Here is a 23,717-nt window from a genome sequence, read left to right on the forward strand (position 1 = left end):
AACTGCTTGCTTCTACCACCTTTTAAATTCCATCTGTCAGGCAAGAACAATTCTTTTGACACTCATGGGGCAAAAGGAGCCAGTAATCACAATATATAAACATAACAATGTTTACTATAGCTAGATCAGCTCTTTCAAGTCACAATTGTATAGGAGAAGAGGTTTGATCAAGAAGAGTGTTGCATGACAGTAGGAACAGAGAACAGTAGGAACAATTGGCCATGAAGTGTAGACAGGAGGAAGAGATGAGTCCAAAAGAAGCTACTTGCAAAATCAAAGGGCCTGCTGAATGTGCCAGTGACTGAAAAACAGCGTTTCCCTAGGAAGAAAAAAACTTTAAAGAAGCCATGATTAATCACCCTTCCATCCCATGCTTATTCTAGTTTCAACTCCATTATTCTACAATCCTCTGTGTAAAAGTAAAGGCTTCTGGCAAACGGCCTACGTGCTGATTAGCTTCTCTTTATTAGCTATGAACATCAGAATGATTTTTGCCCTTTTCTTCTCTGTCTTTACAACTGTATTACAGGATTAGACTATTAACACATCAAGAAGTTAGATTACATCTGCTGGAGATGACTGAAATTACTGAATTAGAAATGTGTTTTAAAATAAACTACTAGTATGTATATTAATAAACCTGGCACATTACATCACAAAATAATTTAGGTAAGAAGGAACCTCTGGAGTGCAACTCCCTGCTCAAAGCAAGTCCAATTATATCAGGATGCTCATGAACTTACCTGCAAAGGCAGAGATACCACAGCCTCTCTAGGTGAGTTGTCCTAGTGCTTGATGACCTCCATGTAAATAAATAAATAAAAATTGCCCCACCTTACATCTAATTAGAATTTCCTCATGTTCCACTTTGTGCCTATTGCCTCTCATGCTATCCTCATGCACCTTCAAGAACAGTCTGGCTCTCTGTTCTCCATACCTTTTCATTAGGAACTGAAGACAGCAGTAAACACTGCTCTCAGCCTTTTTTTGAGGCTGAACGGAGCTCAGCCAACTTTGTTCTCCCAGCCTTTCCTTGTATGTCATGTGCTCCTGTCCTGATCATAGCAGTAGCCCTCCCCAGGAATTACTCTAGTATATCAACGCCTGTCTTGTAGTAGGAAGCCCAAAATTGGGCACTGTACCATAGATGTGGTCTCACAAGGTCTGAACAGAGGTGAACAGTTGCTTCCACAAACCTGCTAGTTACACCCTTTGCTAATATAACCCAGCTGTTGTTGGCCTTCCATGCCACAAGGGCACACGGCCAGCTTACCTTGCCACCCACCAGGACCTCGGTCCTTTTCTGCAAAGCTGTTTTCTACATAGTTAAGCCCCCTACCTATACTGCTATATGGGGTTATTCTATTCCAGATGCTGTACTTAATATTTGGCTTTGCTGAACTTCAAACAGTTCCTGTCAGCCAATTTCTCCAGCCTGCTGCAGTGCCCCTGAATTGTGATCCTGCTCTCCAGGATATAGACTGCTCCACCCCAGTTTGGTATAGTACATAGTATGGGAGTAGAGCTGGGAGGGTTAAGATGATAAAACCTGCCCAGTTCTAATCATCTGTAAAGACATATGCCATCTTTACGGACAAATCAGTTCCTGTGAATTGATTCCCAGCTGCTATGCAACTGCAGACACTGAGTCTCTTATAGCATGAAGACTAAATTTGTAGAAGTTTGAGGAAGATGAGGTATTTTTCACTGTTACAAATGATTCATTTCTCTTTTCACTACATAGCATAATGCAGGAATGGATTACTGAAGCAGTCTCTCTGCTACTTTTTGAGGAGTCAGTCTTAAAAAGGCCATATGTGCATGCTACTGAGCGTTCAACAATTATGTAGATAGGTCCTCACTGTACTGTCAACAAAAAAATACTGCAATTCATCTTCAAGAAGGTTTGTTGCGTTTAGCATGGCTCCTCTGTATGGTATGCAAACTAACCTTTTTTTTTTTTTTTTTTTTTTTAAAAAGAAAGCATTACAAAAAGGAAACTTCAAAGTAGTCAAAACAAACACTAAATTCAAGTAAAACATACAGCCGATTTAAAATTTTCTTTGCAGTATAAACCTACCTACCAAGGCAGCTCGCTTCATCTTATAATACTTAGATCAAATCAATTATTTCATCTTTCACTCCATGGCCACAAAGTTGTTCTGGCACAGGCAAGAGATAAGCATGCCATGATGCAGGACTAGCAAGAGAGCAGAAAATACTTCAAGCCAGAATTGCCATCAAATGCCTGCCAAGAAACCATTTTTGAGCCGTAAGGTGGAAGAGTCCTCCTCCCTCTGTCTGAATAAGGGGTTCTGCTGCTCACCCTTTGCCAGCAAGATGGTTGTTGGTTGCCCAGTTGGTTGCCTTTTAGTTAAAAAGGTAAAAAAAAAAAAAAATTCTAGCTTGGAAAAAATTGTAGCAGGAGGGTCAGCAAGTTAAAGCAACCTGCTACACATAGGTGGGTTTCAGAATTTTAGGAGCAGAGGGAGAAGAAAGTACACAGTTACAGTGAGGGAAAGAGGAACCACTAATTCTTCTCAACTTTAAGTGCAAAACAGCTTAATGAGACATTAACTTCTCCTCTCCATTATTTATATTCACTTTGCTGAGCAGTCACTACATTTCACACCTCCCGAAGAAGGATCTTTGAGTTCCTGGTTTAGAAGTGCTGCACTACAGAATGTAGCGCAAAGGTGCTAAGGAAACCCCACAGAAGTGGGGAACACAGGACAACTGGCTAAAAACCAGAAGCTTAAGTCTTCTGATAGCCAAACAGTACAGGGTTTTTATTCATGGGCTACTTCATGAATCCTAAGAACATCCTATTTCAGAACTAAAAGCCTTAAACTTTATCTAGCCCATGAGTCAGACCTTTTGAAAGAGCTTTTCCCTCCGAAACAAAAGCCTCATCCTGAAACAAAGTTTCCAAGACTGCGCAAGAATAAAAATGAGATTTAGAACAAGAAAGTTCTGAAGCACACAGGTCTACCCAAACCATTCTGCATTTAGATTATGCTAAGTCTCGTAACAAGGGCAGGTTAACATATGCCTTCGCTCTACCAAGCTTCATTGGGATGGAAGAAAACATGGAAGGGCAGAAAATGGCTGTGGTTTGGACAAGTGTTCAGTGGGGATCCATTTGTTTGTGCCATTTGCTTTTAATATTTGCAAGTGCAGCATTTGCAGTAGGTAGCAAATAACTATGCTTAATTCCTTGCTTCCAAACTCAGATGGCTCTGATAGATCTTTTGGTACAGAGACATGGAATGGAACTGACATATAATAGCTATGTTTTGTAAACTGTGATCCAGAGTTCTCCAGAATATCATTGTTCTAAGGACCCTCTCTATACAGCAGAGTTAAGTACCTAATTATTCAAATTATAAAGATGCACAGACTGTTAAAAGTAGCCAATTTTATTCAAATAATTTTTAATAAAACACATAATTACCTTTTCTCAAAAAAGGTTACATATTTATCATGTGCTTTTTAGTCAAATGAAAACTGATTTTTTCCCCCTCTGCAGATGTATCTCAGTAGAAGCCAGAGTCCTGAGTAGCCCAGTTAGGTGCCTGAAAATAAATTAAAAAAAAAAAAAAGGATCAGCAAAAAAGAAGTTACTATACTATCTGCTGGTTGCATAAATTTGTGAGAAATTAAATTTTATCATACTAAGGTCTGGCTATGAAGTGGACATACTTTTAACTACTAAATGATCCCTTGAAGTCTGAAGTAAATGTTAATACAGCAGAAATTACACAATACAAGAAAGTTGTACAACCACAGTCCCCTTGAGGTAGTAGCTGCATTAAAAAAGTTCTAGAGAATATCAAAATAAAAACATAAGATAACGTGGCAGCTATGTTTTCTCAATAAAATAGTATTACTTAACCTTTACATGACTGTCGTCTAATGGAATAAACTAATTCACAACTCCTTGTCCAGCTTCCCTCAATACTTCAGTTAAATACTGAGGAAGTCCAATAAAAGTTTTCACGAATTCTGGAGTTTCTTACTCCTTTATTTTTTAAGCAGCACCTCACTACTATTTTTTTTTTTTTTAAATGTATGTCTGCTTGGACAGGTCCCTAGCAGACCTCAGTCATCTACTTCTCATGCTTTTCCCTCACTTATAATATGGGAAACTTTTAAGGTGGACAGAGGCAAAAAGCAGAGGATCTTCTCCCCACTTCCTTATCTTCACTGGTTTTACTGAAACATCTAAACAAACATGTTATATTCTCTAGTCCTTAAGGAAATAGGTGCCAGTATTAGGGTTTTTACTGTGCCTCCAAGTTCCAGTCTTCAATCATTCATCCTTTTCCCGATGACATATGTACCCACAGATCCTTTGATTACAAACGACACAGCAAGATGAATGCTAAGAAATGTAACATTGTAACAAACAGTACCAACGTGTAAGCAAGATTATTCTCTAGCTTGATGTATAGAAATATTCAGAACAGTTCCAAGTCGAGCCAACTTCAAAAAAAGCAATACAACTACTTTCGTAAGTATCACACATCAAAAACCACCCTTTTAAAGGGCTGAAGGAGACCTTTAAAGAAGTATGAGAACTAAATGATGGTACAAACAGATCCAGTTATACGATGGAAAAAAAACCGGAATGCTTAGCGATGAGAAGAGAGGTGAGAAGAAATCAAGAATCACTGTCTGTCTAATGCTCGTTATAAGAGAATAAACCTTTTTACAATTTAACTCCAGGTGCTAGAACAGTTAGAAGTAGATCTATCTGATGAGGTAAGAAACAGGTGAAAATTACACTTAAATATATCTCACAAAAAAGATAGCAGAAATCCAGAAAAACATAGCTTATACCAACCTCGGATCTACCACTCTGGTTCAGTTTCTTCTCAATGTTCATAGCCAACATTTGGCTACGAAAAGACAGGCTTTTGGTCTTTTCAATCACTTGTTGATAAGGTGAGACTGCATTGTTGCCCATAACTACATGGCCCTAAAACACAGGAAAGTAGTAACAAATAATTTTAATAATAAATCATAACACAGTCTTTTAGTGATCTACTTTCAGAGCTTTCACATAACATCTTACAAGCAGTACTAAGGACAAATGAAAGCCAATATACTTTATGGGTAAATAATAAAAAAAAGAATTCAAACTCACTGTATTTGAATAATATGAATATGAAATTTAACAAAAATTCAACAAATCCACTTGGACACATCTGTACAATCTTACCAGCTTTGAATCCAATTTGGCATCTAATCGTGCATTTCGAATTAGATTGACAATCCATCTTTCAGCTTCTTCAGGAGTCATATTTAATTTATCTGCCAACATTCTGAAAGATAACATACCATTATCAACAGGTGAAATATAAGCCTTCTCATGTTAGTAGGGATGATCAAGCACTATAGAATACATTGAAGTTGTGAATTAAACCAATACACAAAATTTGCCACAGGTGAAACAAGACTGGTCTTCAGCAAGTTTCACATACTTGGGAAGCATATTTTTGACTGAAATAACTTTAAAGCCTACAAATACAGCCCTCCTCTCCACCTTAAAAAAATCCTGACACTGCTTTCTATTAGGACATTATGAATGAATAATTCACATCTTGAAGTATGCACACAAAAAGACTGCACTACACAATGCTTTCTCTGAACAGCATCAATTTACATTTAAATCTTGGCCTGAATAATTTAAAAATTCCTGTTAAACCTTGCCTATATGAAAATTCTTTGGAGAACAGAGATATCCAAAAATCTAATAAAATTACATACCAGCTCCAAAGAGCCGACAGAGACAGGGAAGACTTGAGAACAGGGATGCTCTTCGGCATACAGCTGAGCAAAGAATATGCCACCAGCAAAACTTACAAATTCAAAGCCTGTTTTATATACTTGCACCAACAGAAGATAAAACGGCCACAAAATAGGTGGCTATTCAGCTTACAGCACTTACGTCACACACTTTAGTCAAGAATGTAGTCATGAACAGAAAACTGATGGATCAATTGGAAGCTGGTGCTTTTGATGGATAAACTATTGTAAATAATGCCTATCCTCTCCAAACATCATCCCGTAAACGCTAACAGAATACTTCCTGTAAGAATCCTTTTCCAAAGAAGTAGAACTGTCTGCACTGGATTTATTTATAACAAAGAAATTGTTCTATATAGCAAATTCAGTGTTTACTAACATACTACAATTACCAGGTTCACTGCAAAATAAATGCCTTTGACACTTCAAAAACCAAGAACGTGTCAAAGATTTTTCAACATCCTGTTTGAATTCCGATTTTCATTTCTCATACTAAGCACCTTAATGTTTCAAAACAGGAATCAACCCTCTGTTAAATCAATGATTATGAAAACATACCATGCCTACAATCCTGAAGACAGAAGTATCAAGTATAACTGTATATTAAGTAATTTCACCACAGCATAAAACAGCAACCATCATTATGAAGGGAACTTCTGGTTTTTTTTTAAATCCAGCCAGCAGTCAAGAAAGTTTAAAATAATTAATCCAGCAAAGTGTTTCACGTTAACTCAATTAGCAGTAACACGCCATGCAGCTGGCAGCTCACTGACGTTTCAGGAACAAGTGCCATGAGACAGCACTTCAGATATGGTATAGAAGATAGGTCAGCTGCATCACTGGTCCAGGAGTTCAGTTTTACTTGAATTTCTTGCAATTTCAAGGAGGGGTTGGGGGCAGAGGGAGATCACTTAATGAAATACGCACTCTTGTCCAGGCGTAATTCCTACTGATGGCATTTCCTGTGGCTTTCTAGTCAACCCCTTGAATTCCTGCTGGCATTTGGCTCACAGGAGACTTGTAACTCTCATTCTTCCATCAGCTTCTGGACTTAGGTGACAAACATGAGGTAAGGGCAGCAGACATTACCAAAAAGCCAGTTGGCTATGCTAGAGTTACAGAAGAGGTCAATTTCTCACCAGTTTACAGGATCTTGCTTGAACACATTTTTCCACCACCTAAGAGTGATTTTCCTCTAGATGCTTATTCTATGTAATTCAATTCTAACTATTTAGTTCCTAACAGTGTCTACTAAAATAATTAGAAAACAATTTTAAAATTTTCAATTGCTGTTGCAAGTAAACGTGTATGCAAGATGTGAAACGTTTACTATAATCCAAAGCAAAAATGTGAAATGTTTACTATAATCCAAAGCATGTGGGGGTTTTTGTCGTCTTCAAGGACGCACAAGATTTTCAGATCTTACCAAACCACTACAAAGGGGTTTCATGAGAATGACCAAGTTTTCTAACTTTTAAGAAAACTACAGATGTTAAGGACAAAACACTACTGAAAAACAAGCTGTGATAGGTAATGCTTCAAAGAGAGATATGGAAATATCATACTGTAGTAGTTCAAAAAGTGATTATTTTTTAAATTGCCATTATAAATCATATGCTATCAAATGGTAATTAAAGACATGAACTTCCTCTACTTCTCCTAAAGCTGAATATACAGAAAGTTAGAGTGAATATCTTATAATGCAGGAAGACATGCAAAAACATTTCCTGAATCAGAACATCTACCAGGCAAAGCAACACCTTTAACAAGAATTTGTGTGATCTTTTCTCATATGTTTTGATCTTTCATACTTCTCCCAACTATAAACGTAAATTCCATTTTTGTGAGAGATTACTATGAAATGAGGTGAGTAGAAAGAAACCAACCTAAAATACCGAACTTACACTCACTGAACTCATTTCAGTGAAGAAGTAACACAAGAAATGACCAACAAGGTATCTGGAGTCTGGCAAAGCAAGGGGAAGTAAAAATCGATCCTGATTGCTTCTGTTCCTGTAAAACTCTTAATATATAGCCGACTCAGCTGTTGTGGAGAGTAAAGGCAGACAATACAAGAGAACAGAAGATATCAGAGATGTAAGTTTTTGTGGAATTATGAGCCCCCTAGGCAGAACGAGACCGATATTTCAATAGGCAAGAAACTATGCATTGCTTTAGTATGTTAAGCATCTGATTCTGAAGAAATTAAAGCTTGAAAGAGAAGGGAAAGAAGTTTTCTTATGTTCTTTTAGAGACATAAACATGATTCACATAAAATAACTCCTCTTCCAGATGAGGACAAGAATGGCCACTGCCACTAGTTTGGGGACTAAGCTACCAATGTAGGGAGTTAAAACTGTAGAATCGCCACCCCTGGAGGTAAACAAAAATCAACTAGGCAAGGTCTTGAGTACAATAACATAGTATCAAGTGGGCCCTATTTTGGGTGGCAGGGAGGTGCACAGGATTGAACCAGATGACCTCCAGAGGTCCCTTCCAACCTACAGTACTTTGAATTTGATGTTTACCCTGGCCTAGAGTACTTGTGGGGAGGGGGCACTGACTTTTAGAGAACATAATTCCAAACCAGAATCCATGAAGTGCTCTGTATCGTCCAGTAAGCATTACTTAATGCAATGGAGACGAGCTCAGTCAACTAGGTAAGCTACAAGCATCTACATAAGCACTTAAGTTTGTTGGATCAGAAACACAAATCTCTCAATCACCCTGGCTTTGCACACTGAACCATGTCAGGGAGCAGAGACAGTTACGATAAAAACAGCTTCCAAACTAGATTCCTCTAATTATGCTGAACTAGAAGATGTGCTGTAAGAGTACCTAATGTGCTCTAAAACTAAGCGGTGCTCAGCCCATGGGAGCCAACTTAATCAAATCTGAAATAGAAGCCATGGAGGAGTGTGGACGTCAGGTTTCCCAGCAACAACTGTTTCACTCTTCAGATCCACTCCTCTTATGCCCCACCACTTGCTAATGTAAACAAAGCCCTAGAAAGTTTTCCAACCCTCAAGATGACTTTTGAAAATGAAGGAATACAAATTAGTTTTTCTACATCTACATGCTACTACACTTACACAGGGGACCACAGGCTGTAAATTTCTTTATCCAAGCCTACAAGTTTTACTAGACCAACTTTGAGGCAGAGGTGAATTTTGGTTAACTAAAAAAAGTTACAGCAACAAACATATAGCATATGTGTAGCTACATGACAGAAGTCACACACCTTTGTACAGCTTTCATGCAGGTGTTTTCGTCCTGCACGTTAATTTGGAAGTTTTCCGAATTCCAGATTTAAAATAGAGGGCAAAAAGAGATGTCTCATTAAGATTCACATGCATTCAAAGTTTTAACGTAAAAAAAGCCTGAAGTTATCAAGTAAAAATAAAACCGTCTTTCAGTGAAATTAAGGTATGTGTACTAGGGAAAAAAAAAAATCTCTAAAACATTGCCACATCTTAGAGACAGAAGATGATCTTATTTCAACAGTTGCAGGAACTAGATTCCATGTTAGGGTCCCACTTACAGGCTACCCTGAAGCAGCCCACACCCCTTGAAACGCTTGGAGACACAGGCGGAAACACATCACAGGAGACATTTGGCTGGTAAAGCAACACATGCTGCCTGAAAAGCGTTCTCTATCCTCTCAGAGGAATTGCACTGAAGTTTCTTCCTGATTACAATTATGTTACAGATAACAGTATTCTCCAATTATACTCAAATTATACATCTAATATTTTCAAGAGACAAATTATAACTTAGCTCCCATACACATATTTACCAGCTCGAGTAATAGTGACCCACTTAAGATTCATACACATATTGACGCCATTAATCCTAAAGAATAGAAGCATGAAAAAGCTGTCTTCTAGTTTCTCAAAGATGTCCACTACTAACTTGTATCCAATAAAAGGAATTATAATAATCTCATTAATACTTAAAGAATATAGTCTCTATCATTTTAAGTTAAACGTTAGGATGATCTCAAGAATTTTTCTTTGCAATATTTTGGTTCCTTTGTTTTGTAAGGTTCACTTATTTGGTTCGTGCCAGAACAACGTTATTTAGGTTCTTCCTTTGCTTAAAAGGAAGGCTTAGAGAAAGTTATCTCGCACTGTCCGCGGACAGAAAAGATACAGAAAAGAATGAAGCATACTCAGCTCTTCAAAACTAAGTAGAGGCATATCAAGCTAACCAAACCACATTCTGAACTAATTTAATCCATTATTCCCTATTAAGCATATTTCAAACATTAATTTAAATTGCAGGATGATTGAGATTATATAAATTAAAAAATTACAACTGATAAAGTAACTATGTCCTTGGAAAAAACGTCAGCTGCTTAGCAGATGCAAGTAGTTAAAAAAACTAGATGAGCCATTTATTTTCTATTTAACTTAAGGAATAGCAGATTTCTCATTAATTGTTTTTAAATTTGTTCTGAATACTTAAATAACACTTATCAAGCACTATGGCACAACCAAGTAGTTTTCAACTACAGGAATAGCAGTGGAAATCATGTATGTGTACAGAGAAACGCAAGGACTATGCCTCAGTCAAACTTTAATTGGAAGCATTTTAATTGGCCAGTTTTTTCCAAAAAATAAGTCTGAAATGCACCAATACTTGTTCACTTAAGCCCAAATTTAATGACTGTCAGAATTTCTGTAGAAATTTAAGGCTTACGTCCAGCATTTAAAGCACAACAACTTACTGAAAAGAATTTCATCGCTATAACTGACTGAACATGTACGTGATAGGAATATTCATGCCCAATTCTGAAATAAATGTATCACTTTCCTTGGAACGTATTATAATGTTTATGAAATAGAGACACTACTACCTACACTTTGAATCACTTGGCCATAACAAGGAGAGACAACAGTAAGCACAGTATTTTTTACCCTACTGAAGCCGAAATAACATATTTGTGACATTTTGCTTTTTGAAATAAGATGAAACAAATATTATGAACTTTGAAATTAGTAACAAAAGCTAAATAAATTACAATCATCTGCTATAAGCCTTGTTAAATAAAGCTTCCTATTTTTGCTATAATTAATCATTTGCATGTTACCTACAATTTTTCAGTTTTTAACAGAAAGACTTGAAGAATACTTAAGATGCATCCTCCAGAATCTCTTGTTCGTTGCTTCTCTGATCTGGCTCAGATCAGATTTACTGGAAAGACATCTAGCCTGCAGCTAAACAACACTGAGCCAAACCTCTGTAGTAGCTGTAAATTATATTAGATGTTTCTTACCTTTCTATATAATTTAACATGATGAGGAAGTTTTAGCTTGAAAGCACTGTTTGATTTTTTTTGAGAGTTTGGGGGAGAGTTTATGTTTTAGGTTTAAGCAAGAAGAATTGCACTTTAAAATATGATTACTCTAACTGAAATAGTCACATTACTTCTATAAACTAGAGGGACAACTGCCCATCTAGGTTTTAGTTAATGATTTTCATTTCATCTGATGACTATTTTACTACTAAAGTTTACACTGTTTGTCAAACTGTCATCCATGACTGATTTTTATAAAATGTCATATTAAAAGTGTTTTCTTACCCAATGCTGATACATTGATGGATGCGACAAAAAGTCTCAAATATAAAGAGACGGGCATTCTCAATAAAGTCCTCAAGGCATGCTACTAAGAAGAAATCATTCACAAGCACCTGCAAGTGTAAAGAGAAAGGGAACGTTAAGAATAAACACCGAAACACTAATTCAGTTACAGATACTTTCATTAAGATCAATGAGCAGTCCTTCTAAAAAACTGTTCTTGGAATATTCCAATATGTGGAGAAAAACCTACAGATTTAACAGAAGTTTTCAGACTAATATGCTAAAACTGCATGAGTACGCTAACAGATAACCGAGGACTGACCCAAAGACAGCAAGGTACAGAGCTTCCATATTCAACTGAAGGTCCCCCACAACATGCAAAATTTAACTTCCCTCCTCATACTGCAAGTTTCTGCTCTCATTTTGCAATTTGATCAGCTAAGTTAGGTTGTTCTTACCATACAGACCAGCTTACTTAGTAGTCAAGCGTGCCTATAAAGTTCAGATTACATGACCACTGACTTAAGTAACCACTTAGTTAAGAGAATTAATTATCCCTTCCTTCAGATTTACCCCATTAGGTGACTTAAAGGGAGCCAAAGCAGAAGCTGTAAAAACCTGCACTGGTGTTCCCAGCTATTAGAAATACTAACTTTCACTCTTACCTAATCAACAAAAGTGTCACTTATCTTTAACCGCTCCTAATAGATTAGACTAAAAAGTTTCCAAGAATAAATATTTAACTATCTGAATTATGTTATTTTGCTTTATTTTCAATGTGGCAATCCCAGAGTGCAATATGCTATGCATCTTCCAAGCTTTTCCTCAATTCCAGACTTCTCAAACAGTAATGGAAAAGCTGAAGCTCAGCAAGATGCATGATCACCTATTCATTTTTTGTTCTAGAAGCAGATTTTATCTAATTTTAACACTATCCTTTTATTAGTAAGTCTTGTTGAAACTAACAATTTGTTTTGTGAAGAAATAATGCTAGTTAGCGTCCATAGGCAAAACATGGACAACAGAATCAAGTACTGCTTCATCCAAATTAGCTAGCCAATGTTAATTTTACAGAGATCTTTGCACAGATCAAACCTTACATGTTACAAAAGACTTACTGTTTCACACTCTCTCAGCTTCTTCTGTGCACCATCAAAATCAAAATTAACATACAAGCACTCCACAAACTCTGTGATGGGGTCTCTGTATGTGTAGGACTCCTATCAAAAACAGACAAGGTCAGAAATCCAAAAAACTTTAAAGAGACAACTTCCTTCCTTCAAGTTCGCATCATTCGAGTGTTTCCTATATTCCTCAAACAGCAATATTTAAAACTAGAAACAAGTCTATACATCATAAATAAAATGCCGTTAAATCAAGTTTGCTAATTCCTCTTATTACCACAGCATAAATGTACTTTTTAAATAGCCTCGTCAAATGACAAAAAGTGTAGTTTCACCTCCAGTAATTTAGTGCCGCAGTCTTCAGGTTAGAGACGTGTCAGTGACTAGAAATGGCTTTTGCACTAAAATCCCAATATCTTGGAATATGATAGTACAGATATTTTTCCTAATTCTGGCTTTACAAGTCAGTCCAATACTAAACACTTCATATCTGATAATGATCATTCAACTTACAAGAATGACACACGGTCAATAAAAATAATGCTATTTTCTATACACAAAATACTTGAATTTATTTTGACATTATAGGAATCACCCAACTTTCTTGATCACAAGGCAGAAACAACACTACGTCTGCATATATCACGTAAATCTAGACTAACTATGACATTGTCCAAGATATCTTGATATCACATTCTTCATACAGTTTAACTTAGTATCTATCGGGGCTGTTTTAGTATACAAAAAACCTAGCAGATTAAGGGAATTGCCAAAAAGATTTTTCTCATCAAATCAAGTTACTTTTCCTTTGCAGACTGTATGTACACTCATTAAATTTACAATTCATTTTTATAGATCAAATTTTATACATCAGAATTGTACTTGTTTAATTAATTATACCTATGACAGATAGGATCCCAGTCAGGATGACAATCTAGGATCCCACTTTTAATCTATAAGAGATGAGCATATAACTGTTTTCCACCTAGTTCAATACTTCTATATTGTGAGTAACACAATCATCATAACATCAGCCCACCATACAACATTTTGACAAATTACTTCATTCTATGTTTCATTTTTCCTATCTGTAAACAAGTTGCTAGTTATCCTGTTTGAACTGCTTTCAAATCCAAGAGATCCCTACTGCTTCACAATTTAATGTAAGAAACAACATTAAATGAGGAGTACTAAGAAAGAAATCTGTTAACAGATATTTCAATACCAAAGCTAACAGAATTGATATTATCAAAAGCAATATCCTAGTGATTTTTTTCCCACATCAAACGTACAAGTTGAAGTGAAAGCAAAGTAATGTTATTAAATGTTGTTTTACTTCAAATATCAGAACTTTACATTAAAATTCAATGCTAAATCAAAATTTTTGAACAGATCTAGGCTTAAGATAAGAGATGGGGCTTAACATTAAAATCAGTTCATAACTACTTATTCCATATATTGCTCTGTGAACACCAACGCTTAAAACTATATTAAAAGATGCTTAAAATTTGATTCTTGCATTAAGATTGCAGTGTGCATGGTAGTTACCTCAGTATTAACAGTGGATACAATTGATCACTAGCCTCTAATAACCACGTCATCATGCGTACATCATATTTTACTGTTACTCACAATATAGGTTACTAGTGTCTCAAATGCTTCCAGTAAGATCGCTCGTATACATGTTGCACACTCATTTCAGGTAAAATCTTTGCTATATCTCCCTGCTTGCTATCAAACAGCTTGAATCTATTATTTCTGCACATGTTTACAACCCGGTATAGCTCTGACAAGAGCATTTTCAAGAAAATGCATGCAAACAAACATACAACAATGCACACAGCTCAATGGTTTTAAAATGCGAACAACAGCTCCTAGTCATACAAAAATTCCTTTTAAGGATGCCTGAAAGAGAAGGCTTAGATCTAAAGCTGTTTCACATGCCTTGCTGAATTTTCTGTGTTTAATAGTACAAAAAAAAGGAAAATTGAGGGAATATTCCATTTTACCCATTCCTTTTTAAAAGGAAATGAGAAAATTTTATTCTGCTCTCCTACTAGCGATACTATGTTTTACTTTATAATGAAAAATGAGTTAAATGAGAAAAGGAACACCAGAACATACAAGTAGTAATCCCAAAATAAGAATATTATCAGAAGAAAGTTGTTACAGTCTCAAAAATAGGACAGAACATATTCAGAGAAAGTTTTAGTCCTTACCTGCTGAATAACCTTGACTAAATCTTTCAGCACTTGTCTCCGTTTTCGAACATCCTTATTTGTTATGACTGCAGTGGTCAGGTATCGAAGGATATGTGGGCACATTGTCTGAATTGCATTGAGATACCTGAATAGAACAATCCAGACAAAGCTCACATACAGCTTTGCATCCAAACAGTAATCAAGATACATCAAGGCTTATACATCTTTATTTATACAATACCAATGCTTATGACAGCCCATTTATTCGAATATACAAGGATGATTTGTTCACCTAAAACAGATTTTGTGAACCTTGGTGCCTCCATCTGACCGTGGAGGAGGAGGAGCAACAGCAGGAGGGAGGAAGGAAGGGTATAGCACTAGAAGAGGGAGAAAAAAAAATAAAGCAAAACAAAAAAAGCCTCACAGTCCATGCACTAAATTCAGGTCACCACTACCCTATGCTGTCAGCCACGCTGATTTCATGGGAGGGGAGTGAGCGAGCAAGGGAGTGTTTGAGATGAAAAATGACTTCCTCTGGTATGACCATACAAGGCTGCAACTTTCCAGTTCAATCCAGCTCAATGAATTAACTCCTATTTGGATTATACTTCTCACTTGTAAAGTATTATTTTAAGAAAAACTGTAAATAAACTGCTATTTCAGAGTTAACTTGTTCTAGACTCCTATATCTACATATAAGAAGTCATTCCTCTCAAATAGATGTAATGTTCCATTGCTCCTCACTCATCTTTAATGCTACTCTTCCAATACATTCCTCAAGAATCCTTTTTAAATAGATTCTGCTATATCCAAACAGCATATAGAGGACAATACCTTTCCCTACAGCCCTCAAATGTGTGGTAGGTAATCTGGCATAAGCAGTTGTTATGCCAGAGCTCCACAAAAAAAAGGGCAATTTTCTCCTGCTTCGCAGCCTGGCTCCTTGAGGGGAAGCGTAAGTATGAAGAAAAGCAGATCATACACCCCAACTCAAAAAAGTCATGGAAAAAAATATTTTAAGTGTTAATAGCATTAGAATTTCTGAAGCATCTCCAGGCTTTGGGCTGAAAACACTGGGCCTGGATGACAGAACCGAATACACCAGCAGCAAGCTTGCAGATGACAAAACTGGGGGGGGAGCAGCTGACACACCAGAGGGCCATTCAGACAGACCTCAAGGTCAACAAAGGCAAGTGTAGAATTGTGAACCTGGGGAGGAATAACCACATGCACCAGTTCAGGCTGGGGAATAATCAGCTGGAGAGCAGCTTTGCAGAGAAGGCCCCGGTGGACGACAAGTCGACCATAAGCCAGCAAAGTGCCCTTGCAGCAAAGGCAGCCAATGGTATCCTGGACTGCGGAAGGCAGAGCATTGCCAGCAGGTTGAGGGAAGTGATATTTCCACTCTACTTAGTACTCGAGGTGTGTCTCATGAGTGCTGTGTCCAGTGCTGGGCTCCCCAACAGAAGACAAACCTGGACATAGTAGACTGAGTCCAGCAGAGGGCCATGAAAAGAATTAAGGGACCAAAACATCTCTCATATGATGAAAGGCTGAGAAATGAGACTCTTCAGCCTGGAGAGCAGAAGGCTCAGGGGGAATCTTATCAGTGTGTATACACATGATGCGGGAGATGTAAAGACAACAGAGCCAGACTCTTCTCAGTGGCCTCCACTGACAGTACGAGAGGCAACAGGCACAAACTGAAACACATTTCTTTCCTGTAAAATGGCTGAGCACTGGAACAGGTTGCCAGAGAGGTTGTGGAGCCTCCATTCTAGGCGATAGTCAAAATCTGACTGGACACAGTCCTGGGCAACCTACTCTAGCTGACTCTGCTTGAGTGGGGCGGTTGTACTAAATGATCTTAACAGGTGCCTTCCAACATTAAGTATTTTACTATAAGCTTGCATACTATCTTCTACCTTCATTTGTTCCAAAAAAAACTCAGCAACACAACACAGCACGACACAACACAACTTACTGTGGTTGATAGAGAAAGAGGTCAATGATGTTGTCCCTCCCTTTAGGGTGGTTGAAAAACACAAATAAAGACCAGTGGATAAGCCATGTTCTTTGCTGAAGAGACTGCAGTGGAGAGCTGACAGACTAGAAGAAAACGCAACACTGATTTAAATCTGGGTACCGAAAAAATGCCAAATTCAAGTTGTTTGTTAAAATTTGTATTCTGTTCTGGCAATTGTATGGATTTTAGTTTTCCAGAGAGGACCAGGCTACCGTATATAATTATTTCTCTTCTTAATCCTGAACTTTTGTTTCTTGTCTTCCCCTCCTCTGATGCAATTTGAAGAGTTAACTGGTGTCTCTAGCTTTTTACTTTTTTCTCTTCTCTAAAGTCTAACAAGAGTATTTTGTCATGCTCTCTCAGATAGTGATGAAATATCACAATCACTTTCAACCAGAAAATAACAAGGTAATTATCTTCATTTAAAGTGTTATGGCACAAACAGGGTTCCAGCCTAAAGCACATCAACCTGCTCCAAATTTCAGCACCACTTCAAATACAGGTTATAAAGCAACATGTTGAGAACAAACAGGCAAAGTAATAATCACTCACAGAAACATGACAACTAACTATCACTCTGTCCTAACATCCTTTCGAGTCTAGCAAAGAAGTCAAATTTCATAGCATTCATATAACCACACAGGTTCATAAAGCTCAGGAAAAAAAAGATAATCAGAAAATAAAATCTGTTAGCATTAACTATCTGTTACCAACATAAAAAAAATGGGGGGGGGAAATTAGAACCAGCTCCCTAGACCCTCAAGATTTTAAATATAGGACAGTAAAGCTCTCCTAAACTATTTCAATTATAGTCACTGAAGTCCCACGAGCAGACAGTAAAACTACAAGGCCGACTTCCTCAATATCTTAAATTGCTCTAAATTAGTACTTGTAGACCCACACTTTCCCTTCATTTTCCTGGTGCTGATCTGAACCAAAGAGGAGCTGGTGAGCAAGCTGAATTGGGTGAAAATTCATTGCTTTCCCCCCCCATCTCCTTGGAGATGGGGGTACAAGGTTACTTCCCCCCCCCCCAGTTGTGTGGATTTTTTTTTTTTTTTTTGGAAAGTGTTTGTTTGTCCACTGTAGCCCCCTAATCTTCCTGGTTTAACATGGGTTTTCCTGTGCTGATTAGTGTTAAAACTCACTCTGTGGCTCAATAAGATAGTGAGTTGATATAAAGCTCATCACAACTATAAGCAGTAGCTCTTTTTCCACTTCCTCTCTATTTCCAGCTATACACACTCACTGCTCACCACAGCAAGGGCTGGCTCTTCCAGGAAACCTCTGCAAGCCACCCTTTACAGTGGTTTAAACTGTCGCAAAACTAATATCTCTACGTCCTCTTGTCACAGCACCGATTAACTGTAAACTATTGAAAGCTGTACTGAAGATGCATTCACTAACAATTCCCAGTCATTTTCTCATAATGATACCTTGCTCTCAAAACTCATTCTTGAGGGAGGCTCATTACTTCTTGAGCATACTTCTTTTACTAACGTTTAAGACACGAGTCTGTTAGTACAACAGCGTGGTAAATCGCTCCTAGGAGGCTGAAAGTGCTTCCTAAAAAGACAACTGCCCTCTAGCTTCTTATCTTACTAAAACAATTAAGCTTTTTTACTTACATTATTATCTATTGTCTCCTTTAATCTTGTGAGATCTTCCATGGCTGCATCCCAATTCTGCATCAAAATTTCAGATGCCAGCTTTCCCCACAGAGAACTCAAAGCATTCCTATCCGTTGCTGGAACCTGTTTTCAACAACAGCAAAATCATACTTTTTTTTTCCCCCATTAAAAAAAAAAAAAAGTATTTGCTGGCACTATTTTTAATTTTGCAACATGCGAGACTGGCATGATCCTACCTTTCCAAATGATGTACTTCAAAAAAAAAAAAAAAAAAAAAAAAAAACCACCAATTTAGGCACAAAAGGGCAAGCAGCATTTAAACTAGAAAATCTTGTCAGAAGCAAGACAAAACTCCACAGATACTGTACATTCCTAAGTTAAACAACAGAAAAGAAGCGACTGAGCACCAGAGGATACTTTTGTTCCAAATTTTTAAAGCCATGTTAAGAATGCTTGTGAACTATTAACAGACACTTCTTACAAAGCAGGTTCCTCCAAAAAAACTGATGACCACATCACAGGATAACACTCAAAGTTCTTTCTGCTAACGCTGTGACCAAAGCATACCTCTTACAGGAGTGTCCTGTAGAACTATGACTTTGCAGTCATGAATTCCATTTCCTGGAATGACTGCTGCAAGGTCAAGCAATGTTACTTTTATACAGGAAAGAATTACAGTAGGTCATTCATAGGGTCAAATTCTATTCTCAGATCACAGTTATAATAGTTCTTTTCAGAGATTACGTTTCACCGCACAACTTTAAACAAATCTTCTCCCATCAGAAGTAGTAACAAAAGTCTTACACCAAGCTACAAGGACCAAAAAACAATACTTCACTTTTAGAAATTAATTTTATTCGACATAAGAACATTACGCTAAGCCTAGAACTAAGTCACAAAGAATTAAGGACAGCTACTCAACGAGCCTAGAGAAATAGAACTTTAGTTCCTTTCTCAGGATATGAAATGTGCACATAACAAAGTCACACAGAGGAACACAGCTTTATCATCAACGTTTAGATCAAGAATTCAATTCATTCCTCCTTACAACACTATTCCAAAAATCAATACTCTCTTCACAGTTCTTCTTCAATTTTAGTCAACTACAAGGATTACTGTGCTTTACTTTAGCAGCATTTCATGAGACTTAGGCTATTTTTAGATGCAACTAGGAAGTAGACAGCACGAAACAAAACACCCAAAACACCACCAATTATTTTCAGCAGTCATTTCACATATCTTCAAGATATATGGTTTAGAATTATTACCTTCCAGAAAACTGAGGTGCTAATTTAGCAGGGAATTTTATTTAAGGAGGCTCATGCGCACTACACTGCTACCAAATCATGTCATTACAGTCAGCTATTCACAATAACTGCCTTCAGATACTGCAGCTGTTTAGCTACAGTATCTGGATTTTCAAGCAGTTACCTTAAATTTCCATTTGTTAGTAAAATGTCACATTCACTGACCACCGACAATACATTTACTGTGGTGAGATTCTTAGAAGACACTAAATCTTCATTCTCAAAATTCACTCCCACCATTAACAAATGATACGAATTACAACAGCATGAAAAGAGTTGGTTAAGAGACCATGGATTTGATTCTACAATTCTCATTTAAGCTCTTCACGTTTCCCAGTTAGATGACTTTTTACTCTTAAATATTTCACAAAATTCAAGAGAAGACAGATGAGAGTTCAGATAAGGTGTCAGTTCCAGATTACCACCAGTTACCTTCAATCTACCTGCAAGCTTCTCTCTACTGTTGGCAATCCCTGCACACAAAAACAAGTACTTATTTCGCTGTTATTTTTAATATTTTTCTGGGGCATGTTTACAGTGGGAAACAAGAAGTATTCCATAATTAAATCTAACCACAAGACTTACAAATTTAAAGAGCAGCTCTCAACTCAGCATGAGAATATCAGAATTGCTGGACAACAGTCAGTGACAATTATTAATTATGAATTTGAAAGTCTTTTCAGGACTTTCTTGGTGCAGAAAAATCATCTCAAAAAAGATCAGAACTATTGTATTTTAATACAGATAACTAAAAAGGTCTACATATTTCATGAAAAGCACTTACCAAAACCCTAAAAAAGTAGAGGTATTCTGCAGCTCCCGAGTAATTACCACATTCATACTGGAATTTTGCGTACCTGTAGAGTGTATCTAGATACTCCTGCCTAAACTGAAAGGGAACACAAAAAGATTTTTTTCAGCAGAAAGAAAATGTTGCTATATGTTACAGGACCATTTTTTAATGGGAAAGATTTATCAGACATGTAAGTAATCTTTAAAAAGTCTTTAGATTCTTTGAAAGATGTTATAAATAGGAAAGATAGAAAAGAAAATCATTTTACTCTTAAGCCATGCCACTCATTATACTAATGTTGCAGAAAAAAGATGAAATTCTGCATTATAAAATTAAGCAAGTTTTTTAGTTGCAAGCATACAGCTAACATTAAGCTCCAGCTTCATTTTCATTTCTGTAAAACATGCATGTTGAAAGGCATTCAAATACTTGAGTATTAGGAATTCTGCCTATTAGCTACATTCAAACTAGATAAGAATTGTTGGTTGTGGGGGAGCTTGGATGGAGATGTTTAGAACTGCATTCAAACAGATTAAGTAATGAATACTTACACCATGCTTCTCAGCCAAATAGTCAAACAGCATGCGACCGTCCCTACAATAAAAAGATAAAAATAGTTGTTTTTACAAAACAAACCAATTGTCACCATTTATTATGCAACACAACCTTGAGTTGTTAAAACAAAAGTTATCTTGCCAAATAGCATATAAATTGAAAGAAAGGATCCTTCTCTGCTCGTTGCGTACAAGCAACTATAGAAGTAGTGAATCAACTCCCAAAGGGTCGTGAAATTAATAAAAAGTTTCAAAATCTACTAATATTAATATAACAAAAAGTCACATCTGCAACAATACCCAAAATTAAGAGCGGGGTGGGTGTGTGCGTGCGTTTAAATTTGGCAGCATTCTTAACATTTTGACTATGAAAGCTAAGTTTTTATTTAGAGCTCTTCCTGCTCTCATATTCTGATTTCACAGCAATTACTCAACTCAAGCAGTTCGCATTAGATAGCAAAAAGGAAAAAAAAAACTGCCAAGACTAAAAAAGCCAAACAGAACTAGAAAGGAATTTTATCCCACTACTAACTCTGGGACACACTGGTCAGCAAGCATATCTCTACCACAGTAAATACCTGCAGAATACACAACTAAGAACAATAGATCACTCCTACTAACTTCTAAATCACTAGTTTATACATGCAATTACATTTATTAAATTTCTTTATTCAAAGCGGTCAATTAAAAAAGACAACTGATATTATCTAGAACAAAGGGAAGTTAAAGCCTCCAGGAGACAAACCAGAGATAATCCAGAACCAAGAAGCCTCCCATTAATGCTAACACTTAAAGAGAATGCTGACCACAGGATTTTAGACACCTTTAGTACTTTTAGCAATAGTTAACTTACTGAATAATTTGTTATCCAGCATCTGCAATGGATCTCAGTCAGCTCTCACATGGAAATTTTAGCATATTCTTTCCAATGGAAAGAATTCCACTCAAACTCAGCTGCCCATCTTTTAGGAACAAGCACCATAGTTATTTTCAAAATGCTGTTGTATTTGAATTCATTTTTGATCTGGAACTTAATTTTATTGACAATCTTTCTACAACATCAAAAGAACAGCAATTGTAACTTATTTCTATTTTACACTGATTTTACCTTTTGCTCTAAAGAGTTAATATTAATGTCTTTTTAATCCCCACCCCTACATGTTTCTACACTCATAGCTACCCTCCACTTCATCTTTTCTGAACATTCTCTTTTCGATCATTTATGTGGAATAGATGCAAAGACAGTCTAATTCTCCAAAACAACCTCTGAAACAACATTTGACGAAACTATTCCAAGACCTGCATGCTAGCTGTTCTTCATTAGAAAAATACATGTTTTTTGCTAGTGGATGAGGTAATTCCATCTTCTTCATACTTTTAAATATATGTCATGGTGGCCTAGTAAACAAGGTGGGGGAGGGAACCTTTTCCATATACCAAATGGAGTAAAATTTTAGACAAAAAAATTAGGCAGCTTCTTAAAGAGTTCTTACACAAAGGAAAGCATGCAGATTTTTAGGCAGCATGATTATGGTATTAACTAGCGCCATATACTAGGCCACACTGCTGAAAGGAAGTAATCCCACAGCAGTGAGTTAGCATTTAAAGTCATTGCTAAGAAAGAATGCTTCATAACAGAAGCATTTCTACATTTAGAAAAAGAGAGCTATCTAACCCCTGCCACTTGCAGAATCTTGCCCTAAGAGAGGATATCCTAGATGTATGTTTCTATTACCCTACCAAACTAAAGAATGAAAACAAAAAGCTAGGAAAAGCTCTGTGAATACCATGTAGTTTTCTAGAAATCACCACACAGACATGGTCAACAAATGCCATTTCACATGCATGATAGTTCTCTTCTCATTTCTCCCCCTGCTATTGCCGCCAAGTAAAGAATCTGACATCTGTTCCAGCCACCCTGGCTCAAAATGAGCTGTCAAGACGCTACCTTCCATCCAGAGCTTAAAGCCAGCTACATCATTAGACAGTAAAAGGAGCTTCTTTTGCATGCCTAACAGCAAGGTGAATTTTTTGTGCAAATCAAAAGTGCCATTCCTTTTCTATAAACACCCTTCTAGGGAACGATGCGTCACCAGGGCAAACAAGCCAATTTAGATAAACAGATCCATATCCTTCAGAACACTAACATGTGTGTAATCACACCATCTGAAAGTCCTGAAGCCTCAATTAGTATTATATAATCTCTAAACACATAGAGAGTGAAGTATGCATTTGATTCATGCACTTTTATTTCTGTAGAATGCTTGACTCAAGGAATAAGACAGCAGTAATGCTTCTCCTAGTTAAAGGAGCCTGTAGAAATCCTGGAAAGGAAGACCCGGACAATTCAGAGAACTAACACATTTGAGAGAACACGTACCAGACATTTAACAGAAGAAAAGAGCGCCCAACTATAAATTCCTCTTGAGACAAAGATGCAGTGAAATTGCATGCAGAAGACATTTTCAGAGAGCACTGGGAAATCAACTGACTGCAAAGCTAAATGGTTGTTTAATTAGAACTTGTAGTATATAGGTCAATATCATACAGCGATATGGCACATTGCCAAAGTAGCTAAGAACGACAGTCTTTAAGAACATCCTTGGAAACAATGAAAGAACCTCACAATTTTTTTCCAAGCAAACATACTTCAAGGGTGAGGAATACTGACTCTTCCTCTATC

At 36.9% G+C, this 23,717-nt stretch overlaps 1 protein-coding gene across 1 annotated transcript in view; it reads right to left on the reverse strand.

Moving 5' to 3' along the window:
* Positions 1–3,403: 3,403 nt before the first annotated feature.
* The window catches only part of EIF3E (eukaryotic translation initiation factor 3 subunit E), a 28,010-nt gene continuing 7,696 nt past the window's right edge, over positions 3,404–23,717 (reverse strand). Inside the window, exons 4-13 of the mRNA XM_068933130.1 lie at positions 21,032–21,074; positions 20,472–20,576; positions 18,378–18,503; positions 16,708–16,832; positions 14,739–14,865; positions 12,514–12,615; positions 11,396–11,505; positions 5,225–5,327; positions 4,847–4,981; positions 3,404–3,575 (exon numbers count right to left, since the gene is read on the reverse strand). Coding sequence (XP_068789231.1) covers positions 3,537–3,575; positions 4,847–4,981; positions 5,225–5,327; positions 11,396–11,505; positions 12,514–12,615; positions 14,739–14,865; positions 16,708–16,832; positions 18,378–18,503; positions 20,472–20,576; positions 21,032–21,074 — 1,015 coding nt within the window. The 3' untranslated portion in view covers positions 3,404–3,536. The remainder of the gene's footprint in view (positions 3,576–4,846; positions 4,982–5,224; positions 5,328–11,395; positions 11,506–12,513; positions 12,616–14,738; positions 14,866–16,707; positions 16,833–18,377; positions 18,504–20,471; positions 20,577–21,031; positions 21,075–23,717) is intronic.

This window comes from Struthio camelus, chromosome 2 (genome assembly GCF_040807025.1).
Source record: "Struthio camelus isolate bStrCam1 chromosome 2, bStrCam1.hap1, whole genome shotgun sequence".
NCBI classification, from domain to species: Eukaryota; Metazoa; Chordata; class Aves; order Struthioniformes; family Struthionidae; genus Struthio; species Struthio camelus.